At 51.9% G+C, this 20,460-nt stretch overlaps 1 protein-coding gene across 1 annotated transcript in view; it reads right to left on the reverse strand.

Annotated features, from left to right (window-relative positions):
- TSPAN15 (tetraspanin 15) overlaps window positions 1-20,460 on the reverse strand; it is a 49,515-nt gene that overhangs the window by 13,146 nt on the left and 15,909 nt on the right. The window contains exons 2-3 of the mRNA XM_008145431.3: window positions 11,566-11,751; window positions 10,271-10,345 (exon numbers count right to left, since the gene is read on the reverse strand). Of these exons, the coding sequence (XP_008143653.1) occupies window positions 10,271-10,345; window positions 11,566-11,751 (261 nt within the window). The remainder of the gene's footprint in view (window positions 1-10,270; window positions 10,346-11,565; window positions 11,752-20,460) is intronic.

Consider the following 20,460-nt stretch of genomic DNA (forward strand, 5'->3'; position numbering starts at 1 on the left):
TCTGCAGTGTCAGGAAGAGAGACACAAAGGATACCCGTGCCAAGTCCTTCCCGACACGCCGCTCAAAGCCACGGAGGCGAAGGAGACCGGCTCAGGGAAGCCTGTGGGGCAGCAGGGGAGCCCTCTGCTGCTGCTGAGCAGCCGCCCCGGAGCGGACCCGGGAGCTGGCGAAGACTGGACGCACCTCTGAGGCCCGGGCCAGGCCTCTCCCGCCTGAAACCTCTGCACTCAACGGCCCACAGCCCTGCACGTGTCTGGCGCTGGAGCCTGGGCCAGGGCTGGGTGGCCACACAGCCTGGGCAGAGCAGGGATCCTGGGCCATGGTTGGAGTGTCTGAGAAACGGGACCCCAGGGCTCAGCCAGTCTGCCACCCCTGGGAGGACAGGGAATGAGCTCATGGCATTGAGTGGCAGGCTGTAGGGGCCCTTGGCTGAGCTGAGGCACAAGGGGCAATGTCAGTGTCAGGGACATGTCTAAGGCTGCATGCATGAGGGTGTGTCAACCAGCTTCCTTCCACTCTCGAGGCACTGCAGACACAGCCCCGGCCCACCACGCCCTTCTGCACCCAGCCCAGCCCACTGGCCACCTCCCAACCCTCCACTGGGTCAGCATGCTAGAGATGGAGGGGAGGGGAGGGGAGGAGGACCGGGCAGGTCAGCCCACTGGCCACCTCCCAGCCCACTGGCCACCTCCCAGCCCTCCACTGGGTCAGCATGCTAAAGATGGAGGGGAGGGGAGGGGAGGGGAGGAGGGCAGGAGGCCGGCAGGTCAGCAGAGGGGATGCCCAGAGGCCTGAGGGGGAAAGCTCTCCTGACCTCTCTCCCCAAACCATCTCAGTCTCTGAGCACCTTCCAAAGCTGCCGACCCCAAAGGAGGCCTGTGTGAGAATCCGGCTTTCCCTCTGGGGAGCCGAGCGGGGCCCTGTGGGGAAGACAGGCCCCCCTGGAGGCCTCCGGACATGGGCAGGAGAAGCAGATGGTCCCAGGCTCCGTGAGCGGCAGGTGCCCCAGTTCCCAGCAGGGGCCTCTCTGCATCATGCTGGCTCACATGTGTGTGCACTGCCTTTGGCACTGTGTGTGTGAGCCAGTGTGTGTGTGTATGTCTGTCTGTGTGTCTGTGTGTCTGTGTCTGTATCTGTGTCTCTGAGTATATACATGTGCATGTGTGTCTCTCTCTGTGTGTCTGTATGTGCATGTGTGTGTGTCTGTGTATATGTCTCTGTGTGCATGTGTGTGTACAAGGAGATGTATAGGACATTCAGGTGGTCCCTATGCTGTGGTGGAGTGGGGGGTGGTGGGAAGTTCCAGCGAGACAGGTGAGTTGCCCTGTTCATTATGGCTGTAGAGAGCTCTGCTGTGTTCAGCTGTGTTCGGAGGGATTGGGGGGCCACCCAGAGGGTACACCTTGTGGAGCACGGCAGGGAAGAGACAATTCTGGTTCCTCCGCTGCTCCCAGAGGCAAACACACGCAGGGTCTCACACACACACACACACACACACACACACACACACACGCTCTAAACCCGGTCACACCAGCAGGGGCAGCTCCAACAAGGACTAGAAAACACCTTTCACAAACAGCTGGCATGGCCTCAAGGCCACGTGGCCAGGCTAAATTAAGCAAACAGTAAGCAAACATCAAAGGGCACGGCACGCATGGCCCGTTGTGCAAGCCACCAGATGCAAGCCATCTAGTTCTTTCTTCTAAATCTCATTTTAAAGACATCTGAACCGCCACATCACCCCTCTCAGCAGAGCCGCTTAGGGTGTTTTAAATCGGTGAGGAATTGGAAGGGGTGGGGGGCAGTGGCAGCAGCTCCCCAGGCTGGGAGGCTGGAGGAGCAGGGAGAGGAGGGAGGGAGGGAGGGAGGGGCTGGAGCCGCCCAGCAGGAAGGAGCAGCCCTGGTCTCCTGGCTTCCTGGAGGCTGCCGGCTCCATATCAGCTTCTAAAACCCAAGGCTGGGGAGGCCGGCTGCTGGCAGCCCCGCTGGAACCAACGCCAGCCTGGCTCTCCGAACAGGACACCAGCACCTCACAGCACTGAGCCAGCCTCCCTGGGCTTCCCTCAGTGCCCTCGTGGGTGGGGACCCGTCCTCTTGCCCCCAGGCCCCAGGCTCTGCTCCAGCCCTGCACTGGCCCAATCTGACAGGAGGGCCAACGGAAACCCAAGGAGCAAGAACAAAAGGAGAGGAGAGCTGCAAGGCGGTGGGAATACCTGCCATCCCCACCCTCAGGCCTGGCCGAGGCCACGGGTTTAATCCCTGTGGCGGGGGAGGCTCTGCTGCGTTTCCCAGGTATTTGGGGCTCCAGCTCTCACTCCCAAATGGCTGTCCACGGTGGGGTGCACCAGCAGTGGAGTCCGGCCAGATCAGGGCAGAACTTTCTCTTCTTTGCTCTGGGTAGAAGGATATACATGTTCAGGTGCTCAGCCAAGCGGGCCATGGTGTGTGCGGGCGTGCGTACGTGTGTGCGTGCGTGCATGTGGTGCCATCTCCTTTCTCCCTGCCCCTGACCCCAAGGTCAGGCCCAGAGCTAGCTAGTGCCAGTGTCGTGATAAAACAAACAGGCTGCATGCTGCCCACCATCCCCGGGCCTGGAGTTGGGTGTGACCACAGACCTTTGATCAAGGCCCGGGTGGCGGAGGGAAGGAGGCCTGGGATGGGGACACCGATACAGCAGGTAGAGCCCAGCACCCGCTGGGTGACCCTGCTCAGCTCTGCCTGCCTGGGAACACACAGGTAGGGCTTGCCCTCCTCCCACATTCCTGACACCCTCAAGAGCGTCCCTGGAACAGACTGGGGTGATGGTAGGTCAAGAGGGGTGAGACAGACAAGTCATGGAGGTCATTCCGGTTTCCTCCCCCTGGCTGGGGTCAAGACGCTGCACCCCTGTTCCTACTGCCCAGGCCTCAGGGCCACCTGCTCTGTGCCGGCTCCCCAGAGCATGGCCACCAGACTGTACAGGCAGAGGGGTCTCCTCCGTCTGACTGTCAGGAGGTGCCTGCCAGCCAAACCCTTGTCCAGGGTCAAGGGTGGGTGGAGAGTTCCTGCCTTCCTCCAGGGAGTCTGCATCTCTGCAGCCTGGCTGTGGCCACGGGCTCTGCATCTTCCCGGGAACTGAATGTGAAGTCATTCGCTTGATGACTTGTCCTCATCTGTCACCACAAGTGGATTCTTAGAGTTCCAGGCGACCGGTGGGGGCCGGGCTTGTTGTAGTGTGACTCAGAGAAAGCTGTCTCTCCTCTGGGTGAGGAGAAAGTGGAGCTGGGAACGCGCCTCCTCCCAGCAGCTGACCGTGATTGCTCCTCGCCTTTCTCTCCACCGTGCACTGCCCCTTCCTGCCCCTTCAACAACCAGGCTGCTCCCTCCCTCGCCTCACCCTGGGCTCATCTCCTGTTTGACGACAGCACACTGCACTGGAGCTGGGAGGGACATTATTTTTCTTTATATGGTATGTTCCCCTAGATTACGACAAAGGAAAAAGAAACTCTGAAAGCTAGGGAAAAAGTATAAACAAGAAAATAAAAATCGCCCTCGTCCCTACCCCTTAGAGGAAACATGAGTTTGTGTGTTCAGATTTCTATTTCCTTCCAGAGTTTTCCAGGCCTATTTTTTTTTTATGTGGAAATCTTACTGCGCTTATAGTTTTGCATCTCATTTTTGAATTACTTTGAAATATGTATTATAGGCAGAGGACAGCACAGCCCACCATGAACCCCAAACAACTGAGACCCCTGATGGTGAGGGTCCATCCTGGGCTACGTGCCGAGACATTCTCTGGCAGGGCTCGCTGAGGGGACACCCCATCCACGGGTAAGGCACACACTTCACCCCACGGTACCCTCAGGGTCTGGGGATAACTGGTAACGCCCACCCCGACCTCAGGCCCCAGCATCCCTAGCTGTGAGGGCTAAATGGCCCCTGGAGGTTTCCTCTGGGCTCGGCTCCCTCGCTGAAAAGGAGTGGTGTTGGAGCCTGTGACTGCAGGCGCTGGAGAATGACAGATCGGACTGCCTTTGAGAAAGCACGATGGAGACCGGACTGCTGCTCACTTAGGGGATTGTTTATTAAAACCACTGATGCTGCTGACCGTGACCTGGGCCTGGGCTGTGGCCAGCAAAGCACTAACCCATCATCTCTGGAAAGCCGCAGGCCGGCTGGGAGCCCTGCTGGCTGCACAGAAAAGCACCCGCATGGGCAAATGGAATAAACAACTCTCCCCTCAGCAGTGCTGACAAAATAACCCACGCCCTGGCTCTGCCAGCTCAGAACAGACCGTCTGAGAAGTAGAAAAGGGGGAAAGGAGGAGCAGCTAGCAAGACCAGATTGGGAAACCAACCAACGAGGCAAATAAGAAATCAAAAGGGAAATTAAAAAAAATATATCACAAGACAAATTAAAATAGAAACACAACATACCAGCATTTAAGTAGTTCTAAGAGGGAAGTTTATAATGATTCTTTCTACATTAAGGGGGGAAAAGATCTCAAATAAACAACCTAACTTTATACCTCAAAGAACTAGAAAAACAAACTAAGCCTGAAGTTAGAATGAAGAAAATATCAAAGATCAGAGTGAAAACAAATGAAATAGACTAAAAAAAAAAAAAAGACAATTTGAAAAGATCAATAAAACTAAGAGTTGGATTTTTGAAAAAACATATACAAAATTGACAAAGCTAGATAATGAAAAAAAGAGAATATTTAAATAAATAAAATCAGAAATGAGAGAGATGTTACAAAAATAAAGAGGAGAGGTTACAAGTGATGTCACAGAAATACAAAAGATCACAAGAGACTGCTGTAAATGCTCATACACCCACAAACCGGACAACTTAGAAGAAACAGGTAAATTCCTAGAGACATACAACCAACCAAGACTGAACCCTGAAGAAATAGGAAATCCGAACAGACCAATAACGAGTAAAGAACTTGAATCAGTAATCAAAAGTCTCCCAATAAAGAGAAGTCCAGGACAAGATGGCTTCACTGGTAAACTCTACCAAGTGTTTAAAGAAGAATTAATACCAATCCTTCTCAAATTATTCCCAAGTACTGAAGACCAGGGAACACTTCCAAACTCATTTACGAGGCCAGCGCTGCACTGACACCAAAGTTAACAAGGACACCACAAGAAAAAAAAGTGCCAGCTAACATCCCTGATGAACATGGTTGCAAAAACCATCAACATAATATTAGCAAGCCAAAATCAACAGAATTACAAAATCATGATCAAGTGGGATTTATCCCTGAGACACAATGATGATTCAACATCTGCCAACCAATCAATGTGATGTACCACATTAACAGAATGAAAGATAAAAATCGTATGATCATCTCAATAGATGCAGAAAAAGGCATTTGACAAAATTCAGTATCCTTGCTGATAAAAACTCTCAACAAATTAGGTATAGTAAGAATGTATCTCAACATAACAAAGGCCATACGTGACAAGTCCACAGCTAACATCATACTCAAAAGGGAAAAGCTAAAAACATTTCCTCTAAGATCAGGAAGAGACACCGTGCCCACTCTCACCCCGTCTATTTAACATAGTATTGGAAGTCCTAGCCAAAGCAAGAAAATTAGGCAAGAAAGAGAAATAAAAGGCATCCAAATGAGAGAAAAAGAAGTAAAATTGTCTGTTTGCAGATGACATGATGTTCTGCATAGAAAATCCTCAAGACTCCAGCAAAAAACTGAGAACTGATAAATAAATTCAGTAAAGTTGCAGTATACAAAAAAAACACATACAAAAATCAGTTGCATTTCTACACACTAACAATGGGCTATCCAAAAAACAGAAATTAAGAAAACAGCCGAAACCGGTTTGGCTCAGTGGATAGAGCGTCAGCCTGCGGACTCAAAGGTCCCAGGTTCGATTCCGGTCAGGGGCATGTGCCTTGGTTGCGGGCACATCCCCAGTGGGAGGTGTGCAGGAGGCAGCTGATCGATGTTTCTCTCTCATCCATGTTTCTAGCTCTCTATCCCTCTCTCTTCCTCTCTGTAAAAAATCAATAAAATATATTTTAAAAAAAAGAAATTAAGAAAACAATAACATTTAACAATACCATAAAAAAATAAAATACTTAGAGATGAATTTAAATAAGGATGTGAAAGACTTGTATGCTGAAAACTATAAAACATTGGAAGAAATTGAAGACAGCACAAATAATTGGAAAGATATCCCTTGTTCATGGATCAAAAGAAATAACATTGTTAAAATCTCCATACTACCCAGAGTGATCTACACGTTCAGTGAAATCCCTATAAAATTTCAATGGCATTTTCCACAGAAATAGAAAAAAAATCCTAAAATTTGTATAGAACCACAACAGACCCCAAATAGCTACAGTAATGTTGAGCAAGAAAAGTGAAGCTAAAGGCATCACACTTCCTGATTTCAAACTATATTACAAAGCTACAGTTACCAAAACAGTATGGTATTGTCATAAAAACAGACACATAGATCAATGAAACAGAATGGAGAGCCTAGAAATAAATCCACACATATATAGTCAACTAATTTTCAACAAAGGTGCCAAGAATACACAATGGGGAAAAGATAGTCTCTTCAGTAAATGGGATTGAAAAAAACTGTGTATCCACATGCAAAAAAAAAAAAAGAAAAAGAAAAGAAAAAGAAACTGGACCTTTATCTTACACCATACACAAAAATCAACTCAAAATGGATAAAAGGCTTAAAAGTAAGACCTAAAATCATAAAACTTGTATAAGAAAACACAGGTAGTAAGTTCCTTAACATTGGTTTTGGTAATATATATATATATTTTTTTATCTGACACAGGCAACAAAAGCAAAAATAAACAAGTGGGACTACATCAAACTAAAAGGTTTAAGCACAGCAAAGGAAATGATCAGGAAAAATGGGAAAAAAAACAACCTACAGAATGGGAGAAAATATTTGCAAATAATATATCTGATAAGGGGTTAATATCTAAAATATATAAGGAGCCCTCACAACCCCATAGCAAATAATAATAATAATAATATGATTAATGATGGGCAGAAGATTTGAATATATATTTTTCCAAAGAAGACAGACAAATGGCCAAACAGGTCAATGAAAAGATGCTCAACATCACTAATCATCAGGGAAATGCAAAGCAAAACTACAATGAGCTATCATCTGACATGAATGTCTATTAAGAAAAAGATAAGACATAACAAATGTTGCTGAGGAGAAAAGGGAACCTTTGTACACTGATAGTGGGAATGTCAATTGGGGCAAGCATTATGGAAAACAGTATGAAGTTTCCTCACAAAATTAAAACTAGAACTACCATATGATCCCGCAATCCCACTTCTGGATATACATCCGAAGGAAATAAAATCACTACCTAAAGGAGCTACCTGCCATGAAGAGAACTCCCATGTTCACTGCAGCATTATTCATAATAACCAAGATATGGGAAAAACCTACATGTCTGTCAACAGGTGAATGTGGTAAAGAAAAACACAGCATTTGTATTGTATTGTGTATAGACAGCACACACACATATACAATGGAATATTATTCAGCAATGAAAAAGAAGGCAATGCTGCCATACGTTTCAACATGGATGAACCTGGAGGACATTATGCTAAGTGAAATAAGCCAGACAGAGAAAGACAAATACTGTATGAGAAGGAGGAGGAGGAGGAGGAGGAGGAGGAGGAGGAGGAGGAGGAGGAGGAGGAGGAGGAGGAGGAGAAGGAGGAGGAGAAGGAGGAGGAGGAGGAGAAGGAGGAGAAGGAGGAGAAGGAGGAGGAGGAGGAGGAGGAGAAGGAGGGGGAGGAGGAGGAGGAGAAGGATGGGGAGGAGGAGGAGGAGGAGAAGGAGGAGGATGGGGGGGAGAAGGAGCAGGCGGAGGAGGAGCAGAAGGAGGGGGAGAAGGAGGAGGAGAAGGAGGAGGAGGAGGAGGAGAAGGAGGAGGAGGAGGAGGAGGAGAAGGAGGGGGAGGAGGAGGAGGAGAAGGAGGGGGAGGAGGAGGAGAAGGAGAAGGAGGAGGAGGAGGAGAAGGAGGAGGAGGAGGAGGGGGAGAAGGAGGAGGAGAAGGAGGAGGAGGAGGAGGAGAAGGAGGAGAAGGAGGAGAAGGAGAAGAAGAAGAAAGTTGAATCCATAGAACCAGAGAGTAGAAAAGCTGTTGCCAGGGACTGGGGGTGGGTGTAAATGGGGAGCTGTTGGTCAGAGGGTATAAACTTTCAGTGTTAAGATGAGTAAGTTCTGAGGATCTACTAGTAATTTACATCATGGTCACTATTGCTAATAATACTGTCTTAAATCCTTAAAGTTTGCTAAGAGAATAGATCTTAAACAAAACATTCTCACGCACACCAAAAGTTAGCTATGTGAGGTGATGGATGAGTTATTTAACTTGATTGTGGTGATCATTCCACAATGTTTATGTATAGCAAATCATCACATTGTAGAGTTTAAACATATTACTATTTTATTTGTCAATTATACCTCAATAAAGTGGGGGGGTTGGGGGAATAGAAAAAATAGAATCGAAAAAAGGACTGAGCTGCCTCTGTCTTGCTGTGTGCTCTTGGGAGGGCTTCCTAACCTCTCTGTGCCTCACTGACTTCATCAATACGATGGGAATCTCCCCTCCCCTCTCCTGGGGCTCATAAAACACGGAGACCCCTGGATTCCAGGGGTGTAGCCAGGCCTGTGGTTAGGGTCCATCCATAGGAGACCCAGGCAGAGCAGGTTGCTTCCTGCTCCCATCTGAGCCAGTGAAGTTCTGGCAGGAGTCGGACACTGGGTCATTTGAGGGATCTGAGCAACGTGGTGTCGGGAACTTTGTGTCTGGGACAGCGACTGCTGCCTTGGGCTCCACTTCTGACAAGATGGACAATGTGGCTACATCCCTGATGCACCCGTCCAACAGTGATGCCCAGGAGCGCCAGGAACAAAACAGTCTGTGAGGGTGGTGAGGGTGGGGGCAGGGGAGTGGACAGAGAAAACTGAGTTTCCGAAAACAGACCCTGCTCCTCAAGCCCTGCCTCCAACGCCCAGCCCGGAGGAAGACAAAGGAACCGGACTGTGGGAGAAATGACGGATCTCCGGACCTCCGCGCTGGCAGCCAGCCCCGCTCAGCCCCTGGCTTCCTGTGGGACCTGGGGCAAGTCCCTTCTCTTCTTCAGGCTTCAGGGCAAAGGAGCTCCTATGTAATGAGGGTGCACTAGGGGCCAAGTTCTTCACACGCATTCTCTCATCACATCCTTAGCCCAAACTCCATGAGCTAGGAACCAAGATCCTCTGGCAGTGGTCGGCAAACTCATTAGTCAACAGAGCCAAATATCAACAGTACAACGATTGAAATTTCTTTTGAGAGCCAAATTTTTTAAACTTAAACTTCTTCTAGCGCCACTTCTTCAAAATAGACTCGCCCAGGCCGTGGTATTTTGTGGAAGAGCCACACTCAAGGGGCCAAAGAGCCGCGTGTGGCTCGCAAGCTGCAGTTTGCCGACCACTGCTCTCAGGAGCCCAGGGGCTTCCAAGAGTGAAGTACTTGCCCAAGGTCACTCAGCTCGTATGAGGCTACATGGCATCTGGGATGGAAAGAGTGGGAGACCAGGAGTCCTGAGAACCGTTCCAGCTCAAAGGGCTCCTGATTCTGCAAACCATCCCAGCGGGTTGGATGCCACATGGTCCTTTCAGCCTTTCCCACCCTCACTCTTATATCCCAGCACAACAGAGTCCTATAGACAGCGCCCCCAAATGTACTCCAGACCCCTGGTCTCCCCGCAGTGAGGGACATGTAAGCCAGATCACATCGCTCCCCCCCCCACACAACTCTGCAAAGGCTTCCTGCTGCCTTTGGAGAAAATGCCCACCTCCTAAACCTTGGCCCCTGAGAACCCACGTGACCTGCACTGGCCAGCACTGCAGCTCCTCCTTCCATCCCTCCCCATCTCTCACGCCCTTCAGCCAAGTGCATCCACCCGGGTCCACACACGGGACAAGCTCCGCTCTGCCTCAGGGGCTCCCTCTGCCTGGGTATCTGCTCCCCCTGAGCCTCACCTGAGAGGCTCCCTTTCATTATTTCATCATTGTCCTCCCACTCTGCACCCCAGGCCCTCTCCCATCGCCCTGTGTTCATTTCTTGCTCTCTGGTTTCCCTTTTCCGTGCCCGTCTCCCCAGCAAAATGAACGCGGAATTGTATGCCCTGCTCTCTCCTCCGTGCATGCCCAGTTTTACAGCCCAGGGCACACGCAGTGGGGCTCAGCATGCATGTGGCTGATAAATGCGCCCCAGGCCCACCTGGTTCCGGAAGATCAAGGCCACCACGCCACCAATGAGCTCGATTATGAGGCAGATCCCGAGGATGTACATAAACTGAAAAACAAAATTCAGAGATGCACCTACAGCGGCAGAGGAAGCGCTGTCCATCAGGAGTCATCTCCGTCGGATGACAGAGCCTCCCGGGCCTCTCGCCCTTCCTCCTGTGAGGACACAGGATGTGGGTGTTCTGAGGGAAAGCCCGTCCTTGGAGCCCATGGTCAGGAAAAGTGACTCAGCTGTCCAAGCCAGACTGCTACTGAGGTTTGTCCCAGGGCTCCTCGGTGGGACCGAGACGGAAAAACATCCTCCCCGCCCCCTGCCTCCCTCAACCCCACAAGGAGAGCTGGTCCTCGTTCAGGCTGCTCCAGAGGGAACAGGCCTGGCTTAACGGGCAGGGCAGCATTTCCAGCTGTGCGGGCAGAGCCCCTCGCAAGTGGCTTCCCAGACTCCCAGGGTGGTGAGGGGATGCCTGAGACAGAGAGCATGCACCCCACCCCTGCGCTTCATCCCAGTACCAGCATTGTCCAAACCGAGGCCAGCAGATCCCGGCCTCAGGCAGCACCGAGGCCCTGCTTACAGGGCTTCCAGGGGCTTCCCGTGTGAGGAAGACAATGTGGGTGCAGAGCAAATGCATCTGCCTATCTGGTACCCGCAGCTCTGAAAACCCATCCTTCACCCCGCAGTAAGGGGGGCAGGAGGGCTGACCCCACCCCCTGGCTCCAGGGCAGGCCCTTCTGAGTCCTGGGATTGGGGCCAGAGATACCAAGAAAGATTCCCTGGGACAAGAGCCACCAGGACTCTGTTGGCCTGGGGCTGCTGGCAACACCGCAAGAGAAAAGAAGGGCAATGCCAGGTGTCCAGCTGGGAGGTGGCAGCGGGGAGCCCCGGCGCAGCCTGCACCCCTGGGCCTGGGGGTGGGGGGTGGTTTGCTGGTTATGTGCGCTAAGGACTCACTACCAACTGGGTTTTGTTTTACTTGCTCTCATTTGAGTGTGGTTTCTGCCCCTTCCAACGGGAGTCGGGCCCACAGAGGGTTTAAGTAAGTGAGACGGCCAGTATTCCAACGCAGAAGTGGAGGTGGCCACCGTGGGCAGCGAGGCTGGTCCGGGAAACGGCCTGAAGGAGAGCGGCCTGAAGAGTGGGACAGTCTCCCTGCCTCTCCCGGGGACTCCGAGGACCTGCAGGCCTGAAGGCCTGGGACAGTCTCCCTGCCTCTCCCGGGGACTCCAAGGACCTGCCACCCACCAGCTGAGGGGTGCGCGGGGCCAACTCACCGCTTGAAGAAGGCACAGGTTGTCTCGAAGGGAGGCCAGCACGCCGAGGAAGGAGACGATGAACATGATGACTCCCAGGAGGATGAGGATAATGGCCGGGGCCAGAAAGGCACTTTCGAGGGTTTTGTATTTCTGCCGCTCGACCTCTGCATAGATCCCCACTGACAGAACCAGGGTCCCGATCAGCTGCAGCGAGAAAGCCGGGAGGGAGAGATGAGGAGGACTGGAAGGCACTTGATTTTCCTCCGCAGAGCTTATTGAGGGCTGTGGTACCTGTCATTGGGGGGTTGGGGGGGGGAGGGTCACCCCAGATGACTGTCCAGGGAGGGAACCTGTTAGAGGCTGAATTGCATTCCCCTAAAATTCCTATGCTGAAGTCCTAACCCCCAGGACCTCAGTGTGGCTGTATTAGGAGATAGAGCCTGTAAAGAGGTAATTAGATTAAAATAAGGTCAGGTGGGTGGGCCTGAATGCAATATGACTGTTGTCCTTAAAAGAAGAGGGGATTAGGGCGCAGACATACACAAAGGGAAGACCAATGGGAGACACAGGGAGAAGACAGCCACCTACAAACCTGAGACAGAGGCCTCAGAAAAACGGACCCTGCCAACACCTTAATCTTAGACTTCCAGCCTCCAGAACTGTGACAATACATTTCTGTTGCTTAAGCCCCCCAGTCTGTGGTACTTTGTTAGAGCAGCCCTAGCAAACGAATACAGACCCTATTTGGAAATCTAGGGAAAGTCTTGGTGAGTCAAGGGGAATGCCTGGCAGAGGGTCAGCGAACCTGGGCCTTGCACAGGCTGTTCTATTGCCTGGACCGCACTTCCTCCTGAAATCCACATGGCTCACGCCCTCACCTCCTTCCGGCCCTTGCTCAATTGTCACCTGTGCATGGGGCGGCCTTTCGAGGGGCCATCTTATTTAAAAAAGAATCCCGCCTCCTGAAACGCCTGATCCCATTTCCCTGTTTCATTTTTCTCCTTTGCACTTGCCAGCATATGACTTTTTCCCTTTGATTTTGTAATTGTGTGTCTTCCCCACAAGAATAGAAGCTCCGTGCCGGGAGGGGGGTTTTCGACTATTTCGGGCATCCCCAACAGCCGTACAGCCCTGACATTTAGGAAGTGCAATCAGCGTTTACAACCAATGTGTGCTGAATGGATGCCAGCTGGGCTTCCCAACAGATCCCCTCGGGTTTGAGGTCAATGCTTTCTACCAAGTCTCTTGCCTGCCCACGGACTCTGACTTTCCAGGCCACACACTCCCGAGGGCAGAGGCAACTCATTAGAGACCCTGGACTCCTCCACTGAGTGGGAGGCAATGTGGGCCCATAACCAAAAGACATGGTGCTGTTGGCTAAGGCCCGAGTAAAGGAAGTGAGGGGTAACTCAGATGTTGGCAAGATGTGCCGTGAGCACAGATAAGCCAACGTCCGGAACACTGAGGAGGCTGTCCCTGCAGTTACTGGTCTACCCAGCCTTCAATTGGCTACAGCGTGCCCTCCAAATAGGTCCCTTTGACTTCTTTCTAAAGACTGTCCTGGGTACGGGCAAGGATGCCAAATGTCACACAGACCAACCTTACTTAGAAACACCAGAGAACAGGATGACCAGGGAGCCATGGTCCTCGCCCTCGGGTCCGCAGTCTGCTGTATTTCACAGCTAAGTGCCACTCCTTTGGTTGGAAAAGATAATTGGGTTACAGAGATCCACTCTCCCCAAGTCTAGCAGGAATGTCTTTCCAATACACACGGGCCAGGAGGTGCTGAAGGCATCGACAAACGCAGCGGTAAGCCAGTTATTAACACATGGCCAGAGCAGGAAAACTGTAAAATGATGTCATCAAATTCACCCACTTGGGTAAACATTAAGATTTATAAGGCAGGACACAAACGCACACACAGCCCTGCCCGGGAAAATGGTGATTCCAGGAAATGAAACCTACCTTTGAAAGAGAAAGGTTAAACAAAGACTATCTGGTCACTTCATGCTCCAAAACCCAGAACGCGGTGAAATCGTTGTTCAAGATCAGCCTAAGCCCTGGGAGGCCTTTGAGAACAAGGGCGGGCAGCTTTAAAAAGCCAGGTCCCCTGACCCTGAGCCAGACCCAGAGGCAGCCACCCCTCCACCCCAAGGCTGAGGCTATGGTTAAGGAAGAACCCCACAGGGAAGCAAGTCCTCAGAGCCCAGGCAGAGAGTGACTGTGAGGGCGAGGTGAACTTGAGGACTACCGAGTGGGGGCTCATTGTCCATCTTTTATACATATATATATATATATATTGATTTCAGAGAGGAAGGGAGAGGGAGAGAGAAAGAGAAACATCAATGATGAGAGAGGAGCATTGATTGGCTGCCTCCTGCACGCCCCCTACTGGGGATCGATCCCACAACCCCGGGCATGTGCCCTTGACTGAATCAAACCCGGGACCCTCAGTCCACAGGCCGACACTCTATCCACTGAGCCACACCAGCTAGGGCTCATTTTCCATCTCGATGAAAAGTGTAATCCTCATGCTGTCACTGAACCAACAGGAGAACATCTTAATATTTTCACAGTTGATCCATATACTGTTGAGAGTCCTACGTTTCCTGTTGTAAACAAAGAAAACAGTTCTTCTCGGGCAGGATGGCCACAGCCTAGCCGGACCCCCTCCTGCACTCCCCCCTTAGGCTGTGCTTCTGAGGTAAGGTGTGCTGCTTTGGAAACCATCTCCACAACACCAGGGCTGCCGCTGCCCGCTGCCCCCGTTCTGAGCAGCACTGACCCCAGCCCTCTCCACAGAGGCAGTCCTGGGCTTCTGTTCTGACGAGCTCCCGAACAGCATGCCGGCAGGAAACCCAACTTCCTCCCGCCTCCCTCCTGTTGAAAGCATCGCATTTTCCTTGCTGGTCAGCCTTGCAACATTTCCAGACCACTAAAGCCATAGGGAAAGCGATCATGGCAAATGCCAACCCGAGCCCCCGGACTCCCCCACCGCTGGGTACCCACGGCCCATTCCTCCTGGTCCACCCCGAGGTGCTGCCACCCCAGCTCTCCCAGAGGCCTGGCAGGCAACCCCAAGGCGGCTCCCCTCACAGCACAGGCTGATCTGGGCTCCTCAGTTCCCAGAAACTTCAAGATTTCCAAATGATATTTACATCTCCGATGACATCAGTTTATGTTTCCATCTGACTATAAAATTAACTGTCAATGCCAGTGTGCGATCACATCCACTCTTCTCTGCTAATTATAGCCTTCCCAGGCGGCCAGCCACTCCAGCTCCAGCGCAGGAAGCAATGGCCTATTTGTCAAGCAGGACAGCTTCAGCTAAACAGGCCGGGGCAGGGGGCACACAGCCACGCCCAGGTGGGGCCAAAGAAGGAAAGAACATGCTGCCGGCATCCTACAGCCAGGCCCAAAGCCACGTGCTGCCTCCAACAGGCTGCACAGGAGCGGGGTGCCCAGCGTGAAAGGGGCTGAAACTCCCCCCTGAGCCCCGCAGCTTGGGACCCACCTTCCTCTCATCAGGGAGAGGCCCAGCTCCATGCAGCTGTGGGAAGCAGGAGCCCCCGTGAGGCACTGTGTTTCCTCCTCCAGGAAGCATCTGGTCACTGTCCCCTCCACAGACTGCCCCCCCCCCCAGGCTGGTGCAAGTCTGCACTTGGAGGGGGCATGAAAGGCCCATTTTCACTCCAAAAGGCACAAACCAGGCACCTACTGCGTTCCAGGCCCTGAGGTTCCAGGGGCCACAAGACTAGATATGGGTAAGACTGGAGGAGGGGAGACTGAGAGATGCTAGAAATGACCTCTGTGGCCCTATGGATGGGATCCAGGAGGTCTTTCAATTGGGGTCGGAGAAAAAGGTCACACACCTTTACTTCTGTTAACCTCTAAGGGAAAGGTTCCTGGCACAAAGAAGGTGAAGACCCCTTGGCCTGTGGGAAGCAAGCTGCAATTCCTACTATGGAGAGATCCAGGGGGACTCTGGGGATTTGAACAAACGTGAGAGGAAGAAAGGAATTGTCAGAAAATCAGGGTGGGCTTCCTGGAGGAGCCCGTGTTTCCTGGAAAGTCCCAAGAACGGGTTCATTCTAAAACTACCTCATGGGGCACTCGAGCCTCCAGGGTTCTGTGTCGGGCCCAAACCAAGCACTTTTCTTCTGAGTTTCTACCTTGGAGAGATGTGGGGAATAGCTAAACCCCAAGGCCTGAGAGAGATTTTAAATCAGATGGGGCCAGCAGGGTCCCTGCACCCAGCTGACAAACCTTAGACTTGGCATCCATCAGCCCTTCTGTCCCAGGCCCATCCTCCTACTCGGCCCACTCTGTACCAGCTTCTCTCCCGTGCAGGTCAGGGCTGGAAGGAGCAGGCAGGAGAGGCAGAATTAAAGATGGGGGTTGGCATTCCGGGCGTCCATTAACCCGGGCCTCCGTCTGTTAGTTCAGTCTCCTTGGCCATGTCACTTCCCCTCTTTGAACCTCACTTTTCACCTGTAGTGCAGTCAGACTTGCTGCCATTTATAAAGTGCTGTACGGCATCCCGCAAAGTGCTAGACCTGTATCACCTCCCTTAACCTTCACACTCCCGCACATCCTAGAAATGATGACTCATTTTATAGACCATAAAGATATCTACTATCATATGGATCATAGGAGCAGTAGAGTCATCAGGATTCATGACAAAGACCGGTCTGTCTGTCTGTCCTGCCACTAGCACTTCCAGACCAGCCTTTTGCAAAGATCTGGGAGAGAAGTGATCTGAAATGTCTTTGCAAAATATAAAGGTGCCAACAGAATGTTCTATGACGTTGGTAACGCTCAATACGGTAGCCACTAGCCACATGTGACGAACAAGCTCTTGGAATGTGGCTTGTGTGTCTAAGGAACTAAATTTTTAAATTCTATTTTATTTTAATTTGACCACATGCAGCTAATGGCCATCGTATTGGACAGCACGGATCTAAAGTGTTTCTCATTGATGCTGTCTCTTACACTGTTGCTTTCTGAAAGTAGAGAGACCACGCTTAATAAAAAATCGTGTGTCCTAATCACCCTGCCACTAGCTAGAGAAGGCTCAATGAGTATTCACTGACTTCATTCAGGAGAAAACCATCTCTTCTCCCACTTTCCCCAAGAAGGTGCAGTTCCTGTTGCCCCACCCCTCCATCTCCTAAGGGAAGCAGGACAGACCAGGTCCAGAGGCCCTGGCAGTGCCCCCAACCCAAACTGATTCAGGGGCCAGACCCACCTCCAGGACTGCAGGGCAGTATTCTAAGCTTTGGGGGCCCTGAGCCCGGGTGCCACTGACCGGGCCCCCGTCCTAACTCCCGGCAGCCTGTGCTTGAGGAACGGGGCTTCTTTCAGCCCAAATAAAGCCAGGCCTGGGACAGCAACAGAAGCTGCCTCCTCCTGCCAACAGAGAGGCCGGTCCCTGGTCTTCGTCACGGGGCTTTGCCGTCAGCTCTGCCTTGACCCTGGACTTCTTTTTAAAAACTGGAGATCAAGTGCAGAGAACTCGGTTCATTGCAACCCTTGGTCCACGGCGTTCTCTCACACAGCCTGCTCTGGTTTGTACCGATTAGTAACCAGTCCTCCAGCCCCCACAGACCTGCCATGACCCACTGTCATACACTAGGGTTCCACATATGCCTAGGCCAGCTTCTAGCTCCCTACCTCTTTCATCAGTCAGTCTACCCCTAAACAAACCTCCCCGTCGTAGTGACTATAGCTTTAGAACACATCTTAGCACCTAGTAGGTCAAGTCCCTCCTTCCTGTCTTCTTCAGACGTGACCGGATATTCGTGGACCTTGGCTCTTTCTTATACATTTTAGAATCATCCTATCAAGTTCCATGAAAAAAAAACAGACAAACCTGCTGAGGTGTGACGAGAGCCGCCCGGAATCCGCAGATCCCTTTGGGTAGAACTGAATCAGCGCTTCCTACCCGTGAGCAGTGTGTATTCCTTCTTTACTTGTGTCTTCTTTGTTACGCTTTCTCTAAGGAAACTGCTCTCTCCACTTCCCCCAAGCTTCCGCAGGCTGACGAGGCAGCGCTGGGGAGAGACTGAGACCTCGGGAAGTATTTCCCAGGCCTGCCTGAGCAGGCCCTCCAGCGAGGTCCAGGGTGGAAAACACGGCCTCTGGAGAACAAATCTCTCTCAGAAGCAGAGCGGGCACACCAGTCTGGTGGCTACCCTCCTGTCACCAACGGTGACAGAAACTTGCCTTAAAAGACTCCCACGTGTTGTCTGTTCTCTACATTGTGAAGTTTCTTAGAGGCCTGTCTTGTCACTTTCCCACCCTGGATGATGTCCCACATTCCCACGGCAAAATAAAAACTAAAATGACTCCCCACACACAGCACATTCCAGGCTGAGAAAGACCTGCCGTAAGCTGGAGCTCTGCAAGGCCAGCTAATCACGGGGGCCGGGGCCAGCCGGCTCTCCCTGAGAACCGCCACAAACATGGAAGCGAGGGGAAGAGCTGTCCGCGCCCAGACACTCCTCGGGGAGCTCGGGGGCAGGCAGACGGGAGGGAGTGTAACAAATGCCGCATAAGGACACTGAGACAGAGCAGCCCCTTTCTCCTGGGAAATCAGGGAGGCCCATTGGAGCTGGGCCTTGAAGGGTGCCCGGGGTCAGACTGATACACTGGACCCTCCCTCAGCGTAGGGACCGGGCTGGTATCTGTTGGAAAAATGAATCTGAGAAAGTATTTGCTCCACACGCCCATGAGCCCAAAGAAGAAACTCTGGTGACCCATTCCACAGTAGAGCCTTCCAAGGTTTAAGGATAAGAGTGACTCGTGGTTACTCTAAAAGCCACGGAAGCAGCCACGGGGAAAGGGGAGTCAAGGTAATGCGGTAGGTAATACAGACCTGGAATTCTCTGTTCCGTGGGCATAGTTAATACTGTAAATATCCATACCTCTCTCTGGTTCCCTTTCCTCTCCCTCTCTGGGCCCTTCTCTCTCCCCCCACCTTCCATGTGTCTGAACCGAGAGCCAGACCTGCCTCCCAGGGCTGTGCTCTCCTGGCACCGGGGTGATTATCTTCCCAGATCTCAGCCCCAGGCCAGGCTGACTCATTAGCCAGAGGCCATTCAGAACTGAAGGCAGTGCTCCCCGGAATGCAGCCAGGACCCAGGCTCTGGGAGTGGGGACTTCCTGCTCAGGCCACCGGGAGAGGCACCCTAGGCCCAGGGTTGGAGCTGAGGCGAGGAATGATGAACGCAGGCTGGGGTTCTGGGACATGGGCAGGAGACTAGAGATGAAGAGCTATGCGGGGTTGGGGTGGAGCTGCTTCCTGCTGGGGTTCACTCAGGGGTACACCCTGTGCCAAACCACTGCTGGCCACCCCTCTTTCAGACCCTTTAAAGAGACACAGGCTCCCGGAGGTGACAAGGAGCTTTGTCCTAGACAATGGCTTTCAGTCCAGGTCCCAGCAGCCTTTTAGTACCCACACCTGTCCACCAGGAAGTGGGCCAGGCACATCCCCCGGTCTTCCCCTGGCCTGGGGTCTTTCCCAGAGATAGCATAGGAGTTGCCCAATGAGACCCCAAGTGAGGACAAGAGTAATTTCAGGGAAGAGGGATGAAGGGGGTATCCCCCCTGATCTCACTTCTCCCCCACCATCTGGGCTGCTGAGAGGAGAAGCCACAACAAAGGAGGGAGCCACCAAAAGGGAGCGGGCGGTGGAGGACCAGGCATGGGGGAAGGGAAGGAAGAGATAGGGAAATTCCAGCCATGAGTGCAGAGGCAGGGAGAACTCATGGTCAGGGCGCACCTGCCTGAGTTGGGCGCATAGGAATTAAGGCCGGTCTCTATATAATTTTGGCAATAATAGGGCTTACTGTCTCATGTTGCTTCTTTTTAATGTTAGATCTACTTTTATATCTAAGGAAAATGAACCAAATTCCCTTGATTCATTTTTTTCCCCTTTGCCCAAAATCCCACATCTGAACTAGACCTTTCCTTTGCCCCTAAACTAGGATTGGAAGGCAGAGGAGGTGATCAGATCACACATGTCAGTGCCTGGCATTGCAGAGCCTTAAAGAATGTAAACTGACCCACTACAAACGCTCATGACTCCACAGAGGTCAAAGGGCAAAGAAGGAAGGAGGCAGCATCACACACTGGAAGGAGCACTGACCTGGAGCATGGGAGCCTGGGACTGGAATCCCAGCTCTGGCACTAGCTCCCATGCGACTTGGGCCTGGTGTCTCCTCCTCTCCTGAGTTCTCCGTGCTTCCCCTCCAGTCCAGGAAGGACACACTTCTGCGTGAGAAAGGCCCTACACGGGACAGAGATGCCCTTCCCAGCCCAACCTCAGAGGAGGTATACACCCTCAACACTGCCTCCCAAGAAAGGAGAACAACAGTTTTTTTGAAATAAAGCCAAAAGGGACTAATCACCATCCTCCATAGCTCAGCTCAAAGCCCTCCTCCCCCTGGCAGCCTTCCTGGATCACCCCAGCTATAGGGATCTCTCTTCACTCCTGATCACCTATGAAATCAATGGGAAGCCCTCACTGGGATCGATATTTATAGTATTAACTATGCCCACTGAACAGGTAATTCCAGGTATGTATTACCTACTGCATGCAGGGCATGGTGGCAGAACCCAGCAACACACATACCATCTTTGACCTACAGGACTTCACATTATGGAGATGCACTAGTCCCAGAAGTTCATAGGAATTGTGATGGCTCCGCTCCCAGACCACACTCTCCTGACAAAGCCATACGGGAAGTGGTTAGGGCTATGCCAGTTCACAGTGGCCTAATGAACCACAATGCCCCTGAAGCAAGACTACACACAGAAGTTCCTGGCACCAAGCAGGTGCTCAGTAAATGTGACTTCCTCTTCCCCAGGAAAGATGTAGCACTGATGTAACACCAACATTTCAAGACTCAA

This window comes from Eptesicus fuscus, chromosome 17 (assembly GCF_027574615.1).
Source record: "Eptesicus fuscus isolate TK198812 chromosome 17, DD_ASM_mEF_20220401, whole genome shotgun sequence".
Taxonomy (NCBI): domain Eukaryota; kingdom Metazoa; phylum Chordata; class Mammalia; order Chiroptera; family Vespertilionidae; genus Eptesicus; species Eptesicus fuscus.